Source organism: Aegilops tauschii, chromosome 6 (assembly GCF_002575655.3).
Source record: "Aegilops tauschii subsp. strangulata cultivar AL8/78 chromosome 6, Aet v6.0, whole genome shotgun sequence".
NCBI lineage: Eukaryota > Viridiplantae > Streptophyta > Magnoliopsida > Poales > Poaceae > Aegilops > Aegilops tauschii.
Genome location: NC_053040.3, coordinates 485,684,357 through 485,702,497, shown reverse-complemented (window position 1 = coordinate 485,702,497; position 18,141 = coordinate 485,684,357). Strand labels below are relative to the sequence as shown.

General features: G+C 43.9%; 1 protein-coding gene and 1 long non-coding RNA gene across 2 annotated transcripts; both read left to right on the top strand.

The window, feature by feature from the left end:
- Positions 1-4,686: 4,686 nt before the first annotated feature.
- LOC109732082 (uncharacterized) lies at positions 4,687-7,087 on the top strand. Its single transcript, XM_020291275.4, has 3 exons — positions 4,687-5,255; positions 5,338-6,219; positions 6,356-7,087. The coding sequence occupies exons 1-3, from the start codon at positions 5,223-5,225 to the stop codon at positions 6,863-6,865; spliced, it is 1,425 nt and encodes a 474-aa protein (XP_020146864.1). The 5' UTR covers positions 4,687-5,222; the 3' UTR covers positions 6,866-7,087.
- A 1,591-nt stretch (positions 7,088-8,678) lies between these two features.
- Positions 8,679-12,593, top strand: LOC123494393 (uncharacterized). Its single transcript, XR_012186913.1, has 5 exons — positions 8,679-10,327; positions 10,425-10,726; positions 10,843-11,517; positions 11,590-11,679; positions 11,764-12,593. It is a non-coding gene; the product is annotated as an uncharacterized lncRNA (long non-coding RNA).
- Positions 12,594-18,141: the final 5,548 nt, after the last annotated feature.

Genomic DNA, 18,141 nt, shown 5'->3' with positions numbered 1-18,141 from the left:
GAGTTTCCGCGGCAGTGTCTCTGTTGCAAAAACTGCAACAAGACCTATGTTGCAGAAAAAATAATTTTGTAATGAGATATCTGTTGCAAAAAAAACTAAATTGCAACAAGACCTCTGTTGCCAATTTTTTTTTGAAACAAGGCCTCTGTTGCAAAAAAAAATATTACAGAAATTTCTACAACATGACTCGTGTAGCGGAAATTTCTACAACATGACTCGTATAGAAAATCTTTTTGATGTATACAAAAAAATGTGCAATGTTTACGAAAAAATGTAGTAACACATATATTTGACTTTTTTTATTAATCCTATATTTGGAAAATAAAGATATAAAAATGTTCTTGATTATGTGTATGCAATAATGTAGACACATGTTCAAAGAAAAATAAAAATAACCGAAGAAAACTGGTGAAACCCAAAAAAGAAACAAAAGAAAACCGAAGAAACAAAAGAAAAAAAGAAATGAAGGAAACAATGAAAAAAAGAAAAACTAAAGAAACCCGCAGAAGACCCGTGAAGATATGGACATAAACAAAGAAAAAGGAAAAGGAAAAAAATAGGGAAAACCAGTGAAGGAATGAAGAAAAACAAAAGAAAATCATAGAAAAAAAAAGAAACACGAAAGAAAAGCTAGTGAAGAAACTAGGAAGACAGAAAAGTTGAAGAAAACCTATGAAAAACCATTACAAACAACACAAAAGTAAAAGAAAACAAAAACAAGCCAAACTAGCTCAAACGAGCTACAGTGTTGAACCCGACCCATTAGCCGAGCACTAAAGGCGAGACTTCCTTAGGAATCAGTATGGGCGAGATATAGTATTTCACATACAACGACTGGTTCGCGGTCATCAAGAAAAAAAAAGTCTTTTTCATGGGCCAGCGAGGGTCACCTGACGTGGAGGCAGCTATGAGCATGTTCAAATGCCTCCTGATATTCTCCCCGCGTATGAACTAGGTTTGGGGATGCCAAACAAATGGGCGGAGGGTGGGGTTAGGGCCTTCGTTGAAGAGGCCTTTTTCTTAGAACAGTGTCCGAAAACGAAATGCTTCATGGGAGGCTACCCATTTGAATAAGGTAGATGAACAGTAAGTAGGTTTTCTTTTTGTCGTTTCAATAAAGAGTGTTGAAGTTTTTGTTAGGAGATAAAGACGAGAGAAAAAGAGTCGCTACCGTGCCCGATTATGTTGTGAAGTTGCTATGTACTGAGTGCATGTTGAGAGCGTGGAAATTATGCCTTTTATCCACGTTGAAACTAACCTCTCAGGTGATAAAAAGAAAAGCCGGAAGGAAACTGAATTTTCACGTGATTTAGAGGCTGAGACGGCTCTTGGTATGACCCCGACAACCGTACCGCAAGAGGAGAGGAAGGCCCAGAAGGTCCAGGGCGATCAATGGAGTTCAGTACGAGCGCATATGCTCGTATCGCTGGTCATACCTCTCCAAGATTCAAACCATAGAAGGTCTTGTTTTTCAAGATGGCATCTCAGTACGAGCACATGCGGTCGTACCATTGGTCGTGCCGACTTCTCAGCAGAACAATAGAAAGTCTCGTTTTCTAAAACGGTGTTCGGTACAAGCGCACCAGGTATGCACAGAGATGACCAGTTATCCAGGACATTTGACAACATTCGGTACGAGCACAAGCGCTCGTATCGCCGCTCATACCGCGTTTTGGCAACGCCAATAACGCTCAAGCAGGAGATAAATCTTCCCCATCTCTCTTCTAACTCTTTCTTCTTCCTCTACAACCTCTCCAAACCCTACGAAACCTTCGCCGGATCTCTCTCTCTACTCGTTTTCAGTCCGAGTCCTTCCGCGTGAATGATCTATAATATGTTTCCAAGCTATGGATAAATACCGACCACGAATTTCTTCAATCCATATATCTACTTTCCATCGAAGTCTAATTAGGGTTACCTTTGTAGAGTGGAATCACTCTTTCATGGCAAACCTCAAGGTCAGACGGGCAGACTCGGAGAGGCAGAGGAGTTCAGGCGAAGACAGGGTGGTGGAGCAGATGGAATTCACCGGTGCGTGCGCATGGAGGAGGGGTGATGGACGGAGATGAACCGAAGGAAGTTGACGTACATAGGAAGCTAGCATATGCGACCTAGATTGATTTAGATCAGGACATGTACTACTTGTCGGTTTTTTTACGAGAAAACTTTCAATCTATTCATCTTTGGTACGTGCTTGCTTGTTCGAGAATCAATTAGCATGGTACTATGTGGTCGATTTGTATCAGTAACACATTATTTTTCTTTGTACCCGTTGCAAAGTATAAGCTCTTTTCCTGTATATATTTAATGCTATATGCAAATTCGTATCTTGACACATGATTTTTATAGACTATGACAATGCAATTGTGCGTTGGTGGACAGAGATTACATAAGCCTTTCTATGCTTGACAATGGATCACGTGGTAAAGAAGCTATAACTAAAAGATCAATTGATGTTGATTCTGCTTAGCTGGGAATTCAGATTTCAGTGAGGTGGCCTTGTTTGAAACTGGGATAATAAAAACCTCAGCTTCTCAATCTCGATTCAAATAACGCCTAATGTGAAATTGTACTACCAGCATAATTCACAACCTATTGATCTGCGGCTTCTCAATCATAGCCACCATGACAAGATCCTTTATTCCATTCATTGCAGCTTCATCATCAAAGAAAAACATCATTTTTCCTGGGAGTCGTTGTGTACATAGTGTATTGGGCGCCAATGCACCAGGGCCGAAGGTAAGGGGTAACTCCCGGGGCCGCGCAGGTGAAGGCAGTTGTCTAGCGTCATGGTGGCATCGATGGCAGAGTGGCCTGACAAGGTAGAAGCCTCAACATCTGCTCTGAAGACGGACCTGTGGAAGATGGCGGCGACGACACATGTGAGTGCGTCAGACCAGTTTATGCCCCAGACCCAGTATGTGGCTCGGCTGGGGCTTCTGGCTTTTGATGATAGGCTTAGGTGAGTGGTCCGGGTATTTGGCCCAGGTAGCACCCCTTCATCATATGGATAGGAGTAGTGGCATATGTTGCCAAGATGGTGGATTCAGGCATATTGTTGCAAAACTTTGTAAGGTCCTCGAGAATAATCAATAAAGTGGCCGTATGCATCTCCCAGATGCAGAGGCCGGGGGTCATCCTCCTTTTTTTAAAAAAAACTCCCGGGGCCGCACTTTGGGACTGTAGTTGTCGTGGTTTCGTCATAGCAGATGTCTTTAGTGTCAGGACTTAGTCGTGAGGCCAACGCATCTAACTGGTAGCTCGAGAGGAGTTGAGCGGGACGAGAGACGCGAGTTTTTACTCAGGTTCGGCCCCTCACGGTGGATGTAAAAGCCTACATCCTGCTTGATTGATATTGATAATCATGACGATCTCGATTACAAGGGCTATGTTTTGTTGCCTCTATCTCGAGAGCATCTACTTTGATGTTGTCTAAGACTTGTCTATTGAGACGCCTAGAAAAACTTGACCCTCTTGGGATGCCCCGCCCCTCCTTATATAAGCTGAAGGGGCGGGTTACATGTAGAGTCCTAATAGGATTAGGACTTGCCCTATTATGACTTTCCATCGCGGGCTTCTTAACCCTGGGCTCCTCTTCGTGGGCTTCTTAACGCCTTGGGCTTCTTAACTCCGGGCGACTCATCTCTGAGACTCATCTCCGTGACTCCATGCATTTGCCGGGTCATAATCTGTCTGCCACCTTACAATCTGCCGGGTCACAATCTGTCGGCTTATAATCTGCCGGGTCACAATCTGCCGGCCTATAATCTGCCGACTTACAATCCGCCGTGTCTCACCTGCCGGGTCGGGATCTGAGATGACTTAACATGGCTGCTTAAGTACAGAGACGACTTGACGTCAGGGCGACTTAAACCCAGAAATGACTTAAGCCTTAGGGCGGCTTATCCTTATGAGCCGGGTCTTGGTCGTGGGGAATATCCCCAACAGTAGTGCACCGTCTGCTGATGCAGGTGTTCCTACAGTGTGAGCCTGCCTTGTTCACTGTTCTCTACGAGACTCCGATATCATGGTTTGGTTGTAACCATACGTTTTCCTGGCTGGATTGAGACACACAAACGCAGTCCAAAGTCCAAACACAAGAAGTAAGCGAAATACATGTTGATTTATTCCATACGAAGCCTAGGCGGAAGTGTGTTGATTTATTCCCTACAAAGCCCAGGCGGAAGGCGGAAGCCCGTGCAGGAGCGGCCGAGCGACAGGTGAGATTTACGAAAGGGTATGACATACGAAATTTCTTTTAAATCTCAACCGTTTATCTTTGTGGTTAACAAAAAAAATAACGGATATAATACAATGATGAAAGGAGAAATGAGAAATTTTTCTCCTTTTAATAATAGGGAGGGACAGATAAAAAAATCGGCCAAGCGTGTCGACGGACGTATATAGTGGCATATTTGACAACCATGGTTGTAAATGCTTTAATACATCCATATATAAATCAACGGATATAATACAATGATGAAAGGAGAAATGAGAAATCTTTCTCCTTTTAATAGTAGGTATGTTTTTCTAGCACAAAACACTTTTTTTAAATGATGCAAGGAATTTCTGGGGCTTATCTTGTTTTCTCCCTGGCCTACTCTTATGTTGAAATGGGCTTCTTGGCCCAACTTTGTAGGTTAGCCCAAACCACAAATCTACTAGGTCCACCACAGGAGAGATATTGCCCTTCCGCGTGCGTCGTCTGCCCTAAACGCTCTCCAATTCCCCACCCACCCTCCACCCCATCCACCGGCGGCGGCGGCGACCGCCACTGTCCTCCCCGCCCTTAGTTGCCTAACCCAAGTCCCTCCGGATGCTCTAGATGAAGGAGATCAAATCCATTCTGCAGTTGGATCCGAAGAAGGAAGGGGCAGGTGCCAATTTCGTTCTGTAGTCGGATTCGAAGAAGGAAGGGATCGATTTCGGTTTGTGTATGAGCAAAAGGAGCTACTTTTATATATGTCTGCCTCTTGTGAAATAACAGTGAATCAGTCGGTTTCCGAATTCTACACTAGCTTCAATAAGATTAGAAAACCTCCTCCGTCTCTGTCTCCTCTTCTAGGAGGAGGATCGGAGGAGGCTATAATAAGCTCAGCTCGGGCGTCGTCGATCGTCGGACACGAAAGGAGCATAATTTCAAGAATATAAGATTTCTTGCGTTTTGTTTGTTTATCGACGCAAGTTCGCCGACGTTGTCCTGTTTTTTGGATCTGGTTACCATGAAGTTCAATAGGGGTCGCCGCCGCCGTGATGTAAGTGTTTTGTTATTGTAAGTTTTTCCTTGATGTGCATCTATCCATCACGGATGACTAATTTCCCCCTGGTTAATTGCAGTCCAAGAAAGCAGCTGGCAATGATGACATGCTAGGCAAGCTGCCCAACGATGACATGCTAAGCAAGCTGCCCAATGACGTGCTGCTCAACATCCTCGAGAGGGTGGGCACGCTTGATGCTGTCAAAACCTGCATCCTCTCGAAGCAAATGCAGAAGCTGCCCGGCATGCTCTCCCAGATTGTCATCGATCTCAGCCCTCGCGATTTGGTGCGAATGAACGGCGTTGTGGCCAACGTGACGGCAAACATCCTTAGTAAAAGGTCTCCCCAGATCACCGTTCGCAAGCTGAAGGTCAAATTCTTCTTGAGTCCTCGCGGTCTCCCCATCGGCAAAGCTGTTGCGCTCGCTATGGCGACTCAGAAACTAGATGCTGCCGAGTTTGAAATCTTGACACTGAGGGATTCATTTAATTGCACAGGGGAACATTTCCTGCTCTTCGCTAAGCAGTTCAATGATTTTCTAAAAGATTGTCCAGATGCATTTGCTGGTCTCACACGGCTGCAACTGCAGAATATGAGGTTTGGTGAATCGGACATACCCAATATTCTTAGCACCTGCAAGCGGCTCCAGTCCCTGTCTTTCTTTGAGTGTGATGCGGGGGTCCGTTCCGTGCTGCATGTACAACACGCTCAACTTGTTGAGCTTGTTATCACCTATGGGGAGTTTAAAACAGTGGTGCTTGACTTTCTACCAAAGCTCCAGCAAATGACCTATAATAATTGGCCTTGTGATGAAAATCCCTTGGTTCTTGGCACTGTCCCTCAGCTTTGGAAGCTCAGTCTTGCTAATGCAAATATTTCAGGCAAGACCCTCAACCTAAGCAAGCTGCTTGCTAATGCCCCCACTGTAAGCCATCTGTATCTGGAGTTTCGAAGTGAAAAGGTACTCACTCTAATCACCTCTATCCCATTCTCATTAATTGTGTATGTGATGCATATATCCGATGGTAGTAATTTAGTTACGCATAACTTGATGATGCAAACACATTATCACTTCTAATTTGTTTTGTCTATCCCAGATTTGGGTTCAACCAGAACGCTCAAAAGTGCTTGCTCCTGTGCTCGCCAAACTGCGGCTTGTGGATTTGGACAATCTTCCTGAAGAATGTGATGTTGCTTGGACAATGTTCCTTCTTGAAGCTGCACCATACCTAGAGGAGCTTTCCATCACAGTATGGGATCATAAGTGCCAAAAGGAGTCACAAAAGAGTCACATGAAAACGGATGTGAAGTGGGAACCATCTGATCCTCATTTTAAGCAGAAGAATCTGGCGAGGCTAACTATCTACGGCTTCCAGTCCGATGACAATTTCATCGGATACATTAGACGCGTCATTCAAGCTGCTGCGAACATCAGGGAGGTATCCCTGCACGACAGGAAGGTGTGCCCATTTTGTTTCGAAAAGTTCCCTCACGCGGCTGTTCGTCCTTCGAGTTATCCACGGACCAGTGAGGAGGTGGATTTGTTGAGGAAGAAGATGACAACAGCGTCGGCGACGGCTTCTCCTGATATTCACTTCCGCTCATGAGGTCGAGTTGAAGATGAATCTCGTTGGAAGGACTCCCCAATCTCAAAGACTATGTCAATGCTATCGTTTTTCTGCAAAAATGTTTCACCGCTACCAATTTGTTGGAACAACTCATTTAGCTATTTTGGCCAATGAAATGGCTAAAATAAGCACATCTATGTTGTGACATTGCTGTACGTGCTCGTGCTTATGTTGAATTCAGTGAATATTCAGTACTATGAATGATGCTCTGTTATTTTTTCTATCTTGTATATATGAGAGCCACGGCACTCTGTTTTCCATGGACGCACAAACACAAGCTTTGCTGACAAACAACGGCAGCGTCCCTGGCCGTGGTAGCGGCGAGGAGATCGCCGTGAGAGTAGTGTTCCGTCCCGAGCGGCCATCTCCAGCGCAATGATGCAGCTGAGCTCCATTGGGGAGCGGCTCTGTAGATTTGCCGAATCGATCAGTTCATCATCATCCTCTGCAGTTGTTTTTTTTTGAATTACGAAAAGCATCAGATGTATTATGAAAGTTCACCGAAAATACAAAGCATCTCAGACATAATAATAATGACATTAAGATTTTAAAATAGCCGAATAACCATTGCTACTGTCAGAACAAGCCGCGAGCCATTGTCGTCGCTCCCTGTCAGAGCCGGCTTGACCTTGTCGATGACACCCGTGAAGTCTTCATACACGTGCACATAAGGACCAGTGCCCAGGAGCCGCAGTGATTGCCGTTAAACCCGCATAGATCTGAAACACGTGACACCAAATCTCACCACATGATGAGAAACCCTTCACTGCCGCGGGGATCTACGCCGAAGCTTCGTCGACTACATCCAGATAGACGAACTCGAGGAGGATTGGAGTTTGGAGGACAAACTCAGAGAAGACACACCAACATCCACCCAAGCGCCGCACCCTAACCTAAATTACTAACTTGAGCGAAGGCACCGGCATTCCCCTCCTCGCCACTGGCTGCCGTAGTGGCAGGCAAAGGGGAGGCGAATCCATGGACTCGCCAATGAAGCCTGGAAGGGAGAGTTTTCCCTAGCGGTCTAGGGTTAGGGAGAAAAACGAGAAGGATCACCCTGGTGTGTTTGAGGAGTTAGACGTGTTGGGTGTCCTCTGCACTTGGGTTTTGACCAAAGATTTATCTGACATGATGTGAGGTTAGCCACTTAGGGCATCTCCAAAGGAGATCCTCAAAGCTCAGGTGTACGTCTGGGTTATGATGAGCAAATTGCACCAATGGTACACAACTTGTTCCCAATGCTCACTTTAGTCCACATTCTCGCATCTTCGAAAAGCGGCTACATCAACTTGTTAATCGCGCTCAGTTTAGTACAAAAACTACTACGTGGAACGCTGACTCAGCTGAGGCTGGTTTGTGCGGGAATCATTTTTGCAGAAAAAACCCTGGCCGACACGTGAGCGGCACGTGTGCATGCGAGGCGGCGTCATATTTACAGAGGGGACCCCGCTTCCTCATTTGGAGGTCCGGCTGTTCATCTCTCTCCCCTGCTCCTGTCCCCTGTTTTCGGTCGAACAAAGGGTGGGCGACGGCGGCGCCGCTCCCAGTCCGGCGACCATGTGCATAGATGCCGCCCGTGCTTCGAGATCGCGACGGAGACCCTCCTGACTACGGTATGTGCTCGTTCCCAATGTTTTTTCTGCTGCAATTTGTTGGAAATAAGCACGGCGGCGGTTAGGGTTTCGGGGGAGTTAGATGGATGAAATTTACTGATTCAGAGATTAAATTTCGCCATGGTTTTTACGTGGTAGTATCAGACCAGCTTTCCCTTTGACATTTAGGTAGCCACGAACATAGAGTAGTATATGATTTAGGGTTTGCTTTCATAGGATAAAAAACTAAAATTTTCCCAATTTTTGTGCAATGCAGGTGATGTTGATGATCTGTTTAGTGTTAAGATCCACCACTATGGATTTTTCTGTGGGATTGGGAAGAACAAGGCATATATGGAGGAAAAGATCGATTTTTTTGACCACTGTTCAGGAGATACTTGGTCATTACTGTGGCTGCAAGATCATCTGGAGAAATTGGGATACACTCCTGGTACTAATTTGGCTGTGTACTGGACAATTCCTGGCAAAGATTTAGGAGATGGACTGAGGTCCTTAACTTGTGATGCAGATTCCATAGCACTGGTTAATGAAGCTCTCAAATCAAAGCTTATATCTCTATATGTTGATCATGTGGACATTATCAGACGCCAGGAGGAGGATGTGTTGCAGCAGAATGTTGAATTGCCCCATGTCATTAGTCTAGTAAAGTCTTCACATGCATACAAGGATAAGGTACATAAACCAGTTGAAGCTGATCTAGCTGGGACACAGTTTGCAGTAGAGGAAGAGGAGGGGGAACAGGGGCTAGTGACAGTAGATTTGGGCAGTGGAATTGAGTTTAATGACAGTGATTATGAGCTAGAGGATGATGATGATTTATATGCACATAATCTTGGTGATGCAGTGGATTCAGATGTAGATGATGATGTTGGTAGCAAGAAAGAAAAGCAAAAGCAAAAGGACAACAAAGCAAAGGGAAAAGGAAAGGAAAAGGAAGTTAAGCTATATGACTATGATGATGTTGATAAGCCACTGCCTATGCTACAAGTTGGCCCAGATGATTTGGGTTAGAACTTCACAGTGTTTGATCCAGAGGTTGACATGGTGGAGCCTAAATTCAAACTGGTCATGGCTTTTGCTTCTGCCAAAGAACTGAGGGCAACACTTACTGAGTACAACATCGAAGAGAGAGTGCCTATTAAGAAATCAAGGAATGATGCAAAAAGGATAGAGGCTCATTGTGAACTTAGTTGTCCATGGTCCCTGTCTGCAGCAATGGACAAGAGGACAAATTGTATGGTTGTGAAGAAATACATTGATGAGCATACATGTGAGAGAGAGTGGCAGATAAAGGCAATGACAACACCATATCTTGCCAAGAAATATATAGAAGAGTTTAGGGTAGATGAGAAGATGACAGTGAAATCGTTTTCTATGAAAGTGCAAAAATAGTTTAACATGATTGCTACCAGGTCCAAGCTACAAAGAGCTAGAAAGGCTGCACTTGATGAAATATATGGTGAAGAGGAGGAGCAATACAATAGTTTGTATGATTATGGGGAAGAACCGAGGAGCACAAACCCAGGTAGCAGTTTCTACCTATGCCTGAATACAAGGAAAATTTTCACATCATGCTACTGGGCTGTTGGTGGATGCAAGAAGGGTTTCCTAGAGGGTTGTAGACCAGTGATTTGTGTGGATGGTTGTCACTTGAATACAAGATATGGTGATGTTTTGCTCACAGCTGTTAGCATTGATCCTAATGATTGTAATGGCTATTGTGAAGGTTGAGTGCACTGATAGCTGGCTCTGGTTTTTGAACACACCGAAAACTGATCTAGGAATTGGTAACTCAATTCAGTATACAATTATGAGTGACAGGCAAATGGTATTTACTGCCATCTTAGTTGTGTTTATTGTTCACATGACAATAATCTGTGCAATGTTTAGTTGTGTTTATTGTTCACATGTAATTTACTTGGCAGGGATTAATAAATGCTGTGAGAAGTGTATTCCCAGAAGCTGAACACAGGTTTTGTGTCAGGCACCTGTACCAAAATTTCAGAAAACTATACCCAGGTGAAACTCTGAAGGAACTTGTTTGGGCATGTGCAAAATCTTGCAATGAACCTCTGTTTGAGAGAAATATGGAGAAGATGAAAGTGGCTTGCCCAGCAGGTTATGAATGGTTAAAAAACCTTCCTAAAGAGTGCTGGGTGAAGGCCTATTTTAGAGAATTTCCAAAATGTGACCTTGTGTTGAACAACACATGTGAAGTATTTAATAGGTATTATGTTGATCTTTGTGCATTTCAGTGCATTTCCAAATATGAATTGTTTCTTTCTTCTTGAGTTGTAATTTGTTTGTAGTTTCTTAATTGAAATATTGTTTATTTTTTGCCAGCTACATACTTGATGCAAGGGACATGCCAATTTTGACAATGTTTGAGAAGATAAGATGCCAACTAATGAATAGGATATACACAAAAATGAAAGAAGCAATTAACAAATGGACTGGGATGATGTGCCCTAAAATTTCAAAGAAACTTCAGAAATTAGTGGATTTTGCAAAATCTTGTACTGCTTACCCTTCTGGCAGTAAGGTCTTTCAGGTAACGGGCCATGACCACACATACAGAGTTGAGCTAGGCACATGTACTTGCACATGTAGAAGATGGCAACTAACTGGAATCCCCTGTTCCCATGGAGTTGCTGCAGCAAGGCGTGAGAGGATCAAGCCGGAGACAATGGTTGATGATTGCTACAACCTTAAATTCTATGTGAAAGCATATGGTCATAGCATTTGTCCTGTGAGAGATAAGAAGTTCTGGAAGAAAACCGTAACATCCTTGTTCATGCACCAGCAGTAAAAGTAAAGAAAGGCAGGAAGCAGAAGAACAGGAGACAGGCCCCAGAAGAAATTGAGGATGGTACAAGACTGAGCAGACATGGAACAGTCATTCATTGTGGTCATTGTGGTGTGGCAGGGCACAACAGAGGAGGTTGCCCTGATCTTAAACCAAATGGTAAAAGAAAAAGAGTTGCAGAAGAGGAGGAATTTACTGAAAATGATGTCCAGGTTTGTACCACTGCCATCTTTTTATGTTTCCATTGCTCACTTTGTTTTCCATTGCTAACTGTTTGTTTCTAGTACATAAATGTTGAAGCAACTAAAGGTGACACTATAAACAATCCAGTAAATGTGGATGAAGATACTCTTCTGTCAAACATGATGGATCAAGTAAATCACCTTCATAATTGTTGACTTGAATTTCCATCAGATATCCATTTTTTATATGTATTTGATCATTCTTGTCAATTGCAGTTTGAAGCTAGGAGAAGATGTGAGATACAACATCATCCTATGCCTTAGGAGTCACAGTTTGTTGCTGCCCATAGAGATCAATTGCCAAAGCAAAGGAGAGTAACCACTGCAACAGCTAGAGGAATGTCACTTGGACTTAGAAGGGGTAAATCAACTAGGGGTGGAAACACATGCAATGCAAGTTCTCAAGCAGGAGGGAGAGGAGCTATTCCTATTGGGAGAGGTTCAGTTTCAAACATGGGAAGAGGAGTTACTCCTATTGGGAGAGGTGCAGTTTCACATGGGGGAAGAGGAGCTAGTACTGTTGGGAGAGGTTTCTTGTCAAACAGGGAAAGAGGGTCTACAAGAAGGGGGAGAGGCTACACCAACACAACCCTTTGGAATCTGTGCTTTGGCAGGGGAGGCCACACTCACCAACAAAATGTCCAGGAGGAACATAGTGGCACCCAGCAGTCCCAGGTCATTGATTAGGTTAGTTTGATGTGTGAAGCACACCTTTTGTAATATGCAGCAGCCCCATTTTGGTTTCAAGCAGATCTTGTTAAGATCATTGTGCCAGACAAGTGTAAATGATCTTAGAAAGATCATTTTTCATGCCAGGATATGTGAAACTATTTATCAATGTTGGAAACTTAATGCCAGAAGTCTGAATCTTTTATGGATCAGTTTATTTCTATCAAAATGATGAGTTTATTACTGTCAATATTTCTGCCAAAATGTAAATTTCTGTCAAAATGATCCTGTCATGATCATAGCTCAGTTTATTTCTGTCAAAATGCAAGTCAATTGCTATCAAATATAAAACTGAAGTAGGCAGGAGCATTGCATTACTTCCAAACATGACTAGTCTGCACAACTGACAATACACTCAGAGAAGAGATTACATTCTGAAACCCATTGCATACATGACAGCAACAAAAAACACTACAAAAGAAAAATAAAGCTCCTTCATGTCCCTCCTCTTAAGTTCTTCCACTCGCTGTCATCGAGCACTCTGTTGCCGGCCATCGCCTGACCTAACCCGGGCACTGCTTCTTTGCCGCCAGCCATCACCGCTGCTAACCCAACGTGCAAATATAACAGGGGGGTTTTAGAAAAATACCTGCTGACTCAGCTTGCCAGTTGTCGTCCTCTAAGCTGTTTTTGTACTAAACTGAGCGCGATTAACAAGTTGATGTAGCCGCTTTTCGGAGATGCGAGAATGTGGACTAAAGTGAGCATCGGGGACAAGTTTGTGTACCATTGGTGCAATTTGCTCTGTTATGATGTTTGGATTGATTGTGGCAAATTCTGTCATCCAATGGGGACCCTCATCGGTCCGCGAAGTGGTTCGGACGTCTGTTTTTCGGCAAAACTGAGACAAACGTGAGGGAGCTATACCAAAGTCCGGACATCCTCCTCTCTTTTCTCTCTCTGCACATGCATGGCCCCCTCTCATCTCTCTCCTCCTAACCAGACAAATAAGGATTAATTTGTGAATAACTTTGGATGGCTCCCTCCGGCATCATATCCGCGGATCACGTCCGGATATAAAAATGGACATATAGCGAAGATATTTGCGGCTAGCTTTAGAGATGCCCTTACACGCGTTGGCTATTTGTGCACAAAAGGAAGTTCTTGTTTTCTGGCATAGGAGAAAGTCGAGTGCTTGTTTATTGTCCGGCATGAGTGAGTGCTCTTGTGACGCACGGTTCCAGATTGTTAATTAGATTTTTCACATCCTACAATGCTTGCTTTGGTTTTGTTCTTTGCATCAGCATCAGCAGCAACAACAACACAAAAAGAGCATGATTTGATGTTTTTTTCTTGTTGATACTATTTTTTTTCAATAAGAAGGTAAAACAGTAAAAGTTATGGGTCCCTTTCGAACGCACGATTCTAAAAATGTTGGAGTAAAAAATGCTAGACTGAAAAGTCATGACATGTTCCTACAAGAATAAGGATTTGAGTGTTGCGCATGAAAAAGGCAGAATTATAGGATATCTTCATTTTTATTCAAAGAATTTCCATAGGCAGTTGCATGATTAGGTTATTTATAAAATTTTCTGTGTAGATTTTTCATTGTTTGATTTGTAGGACTGAATCCTATATGAATTTTCTCAGTATTTCGACATGTATGATAATGTTGTGACAAGTGTTCGAACAAGTGATGGCGACACTGATGACTTCCTGATTAAAATACGACTACACCAAGGGTCAGCTTTGGACCCTTATCTTTTTGCTTTGGTGATGTATGAGGTCACGAGGGATATACAAGGAGATATCCCATAGTGTATGCTCTTTGCGGATGATGTGGTGGTAGTCGATGATAGTCAGACGGGGTCAATAGGAGTTAGAGCTTTGGAGACAAACCTTGAAATCGAAAGGGTTTAGACTTACTAGAACTGAAACAGAGTACATGAGGTGCAGTTTCAGTACTACTAGGCACAAGGAGGAGGAGGTTAGCCTTGATGGGCGGGTGGTGCCTAAGAAGGACACCTTTTGATATTTGGGGTCAATGATGTAGAAGGATGGGGATATCGATGAAGATGTGAACCATCGAATCAAAGCCGGATGGATGAAGTGGTGCCAAGCTTCTGGCATTCTCTGTGACAAGAAAGTGCCACAAAAGTTAAAAGGCAAGTTCTATAGGATGGCAGTTTGACCTGCAATGTTGTATGACGCTGAGTGTTGGCCGACTAAAAGGAGACATGTTCAACAGTTAGGTGCGCATGTTGAGGTGGATATGTGGCCACACATGGAAGGACCAAGTCCAGAATGATGATATACGAGATGGAGTTGGGGTAGCACCGATTGAAGATAAGCTTGTCCAATATCGTCTGAGATGGTTTGGGCAAATTTAGTGCAGGTCGGTGCATAGCAGATGGCTAAAGCGTGATGATAATTCAAGAGAGGCCGGGCTAGACTGAACTTGACATGGGAGGAGTCTGTAAAGAGAGATCTGAAGGACTGGAGTATCACCAGAGAACTAGCCATGGACAGGGGCTGCGTGGAAGCTTGCCATCCATGTGCCAGAACCATAAGTTGATTGCAAGATCTTATGGGTTTCACCTCTAGCCTACCCTAACTTGTTTGGGACTAAAGACTTTGTTGTTGTTGTATTTCATTCCGCATTCATATGAATTTTACATTTGCTGGAATCTCCAGACGGGAATTCTTTATTATTTCCTATAGTGTAATCAGGTTTTTTTGGTGGAAACAAAATTCTATTGGATTCAAGTGAAGAACATTGTATTCTTATATTTTCTTTTTTTATACCGGCATTTTGAAACCTTTTGAATAGAAAATGTTAAGTTTTTTGTCAGAATAATTTCAAGTTAGTGTCTTTTAGGTCATCCTTTTTCGTAAGGATAACTGTGTCATCGACATATTAAAGGTGTGTGATCCCTCTAGTGATCAAAGTATTAAGAACAACACAAATATGAACAACGACACATGCTTTGTCAAGAATTACAGAGAACACATTACTCCAATAAAGGTCGCTGGAGTACCTGCCTCCTGGGATTTTCGCAAGCGAGAGTGCCCTCCCGGGACACCCAAGAACTATCAAGGCACCAATTACGTCCGGGATGGCTGCTCGATGTTCTATCCTAACCTGCCTGCTAATGGTAATTAGATTGTTGCAATATCTTTCTACACTTGTTTTTTGTATCATTTTGCACATCTGACATTTTTGTTTTGTTGTTGTGCAGACAAGTGGTATAACATGGATGAGGCTTTTGTTTCAGTCCCCAAGGACACTGCTCGTAATAAGGCAAATCAAACTTATTGGGTACACAAAACCACCCGTAAGTATTGCTTCACCTCAGTTCTTTTGCATTTCTGATAATGTTCTTGTTGGTGAACGTAGCAGAAATTCAAAATTTTCTACGCATCACCAAGATCAATCTATGGAGTAATCTAGCAACGAGGGGAAGGGGAGTGCATCTACTTACCCTTGTAGATCGCGATGCGGAAGCGTTGCAAGAACGCGGATGAAGGAGTCGTACTCGTAGCGATTCAGATCGCGGTTGATTCCGATCTAAGCACCGAAGAACGGTGCCTCCGCGTTCAACACACGTGCAGCCCGGTGACGTCTCCCACGCCTTGATCCAGCAAGGAGAGAGGGAGAGGTTGGGGAAGACTCCATCCAGCAGCAGCACGACGGCGTGGTGGTGATGGAGGAGCGTGGCAATCCCGCAGGGCTTCGCCAAGCACCGCGGGAGAGGAGGAGGAGGAGGTAGGGCTGCGCCAGGGAGAGGAAAACTCATGTGTTTGCAGCCCCCAATGCCTCAACTATATATAGGGGAGAGGGAGGGGGCTGCGCCCCCTCTAGGGTTTCCACCCCAAGGGGTGCGGCAGCCCCAAAACCCATCTAGGGTGGCGGCCAAGTGGGGGGAGAGGGAGGCGCACCAGGCATGGGCCTTAAGGGCCCATCTGCCCTAGGGTTTGCCCCCTCTTCTCTCCAGGTGCATGGGCCTTGGTGAGGAGGCGCTCCAGCCCACCTAGGGGCTGGTCCCTTCTCACACTTGGCCCATGTATGCCTCCGGGGCCCCGTGGCCCCTCCCGGTGGACCCCCGGACCCCTCCGGTGGTCCCGGTACACTACCGGTGATGCCCGGAACACTTCCAAGACAGGATCACGTACTACTCTGAAGTATTACGCATCCTCGTCGTCCTACGAGGTTTGGTAGTGACTTGATCCGAAGTTTCATGATCACCATCATAAGCTTCCACTTCAATTGGTGTAGGTGCCACAGGAACAACTTCCTGTGCCCTGCTACACACTAGTTGAAGTGACGGTTCAATAACCTTATCAAGTCTCCACCATCCTCCCACTCAATTCTTTCGAGAGAAACTTTTCCTCGAGAAAGGACCCGTTTCTAGAAGCAATTACTTTTGCTTCCAGATCTGACGTAGGAGGTATACCCAACTATTTTGGGTTTTCTATGAAGATGCATTTATCCGCTTTGGGTTCGAGCTTATCAGCCTGAAACTTTTTCACATAAGCATCGCAGCCCCAAACTTTTAAGAAACGACAACTTAGGTTTCTCTAAACGGTGTCGTCTCAACGGAATTGCGTGGTGCCCCTTTTAAAGTGAATGCGGTTGTCTCTAATGCCTAACCCATAAACGATAGTGGTAATTCGATAAGAGACATCATGGTATGCACCATATCCAATAGGGTGCAGCTATGATGTCCGGACACACCATCACACTATGGTGTTCCTGGCGGTATTACTTGTGAAACACTTTCCACAATGTCTTAATTGTGTGCCAAACTCGTAACTCAGATACTCATCTCTATGATCATATCACAGACATTCTATCCTCTTGTCACGACGATCTTCAACTTCACTCTGAGATTACTTGAACCTTTCAATAATTCAGACTTGTGTTTCATCAAGTAAATACACTCAGCATCTACTCAAATCATCTGTGAAGTAAGAACATAATGATATCCACTGCATGCCTCAGCACTCATTGGACTGCATACATCAAAATGTATTACTTCCAATAAGTTGCTCTCTTGTTCCATCTTACTGAAAACGAGGCCTTTCAGTCATCTTGCCCATGTGGTATGATTTGCATGTCTCAAGTGCTTCAAAATCAAGTGAGTCCAAACGATCCATCTGCATGGAGTTCCTTCATGCATATATACCAATAGACATGGTTCGCATGTCTCAATCTTTTCAAAAACGAGTGAGTCCAAAGATCCATCTACATGGAGCTTCTTCATGCGTTCTATACCAATATGACTCAAATGGCAGTGCCACAAGTTTGTGGAACTATCATTACTATTTTATATCTTTTGGCACGAACATGTGTATCACTACGATCGAGATTCATTTTAGGTGCAAGACCATTGAAGGTATTATTCAAATAAACAGAGTAACCATTATTCTCCTTAAATGAATAACCGTATTGCGATAAACATAATCCAATCATGCTCAACGCAAACACCAAATCTCGATGGTAGAGGGAGCATGCGATGCTTGATCACATCAACCTTGGAAACACTTCCAACACATATCGTCATCTCACCTTTAGCTAGTCTCCGTTTATTCCGCAGCTTTTATTTCGAGTTACTAACACTTAGTAACTGAACCGGTATCTAATACCCTAGTGCTGCTAGGAGTACTAGTAAAGTACACATTCATATAATGTATATCCAATATACTTCTGTCGACCTTGCCTGCCTTCTCATCTACCGAGTATCTAGGGTAGCACTGCTTCAGTGACCGTTCCCCTCATTACAGAAGCACTTAGTCTCGGGTTTGGGTTCAACCTTGGGATTCTTCACTAGAGCAGCAAACGATTTGCTGTTTCATGAAGTATCCCTTTTGCCCTTGCCCTTCTAGAAACTAGTGGTTTTACTAACCATCAACAATTGATGCTCC

Bases quoted from the DNA above. Each gene is read 5' to 3' on its own strand.
- LOC109732082 (XM_020291275.4), top strand. From the start codon at position 5,223: ATGAAGTTCAATAGGGGTCGCCGCCGCCGTGAT. The intron at 5,256-5,337 runs GTAAGTGTTTTG...GGTTAATTGCAG, and splicing joins GGGGTCGCCGCCGCCGTGAT to TCCAAGAAAGCAGCTGGCAA. The intron at 6,220-6,355 runs GTACTCACTCTA...TGTCTATCCCAG, and splicing joins TGGAGTTTCGAAGTGAAAAG to ATTTGGGTTCAACCAGAACG.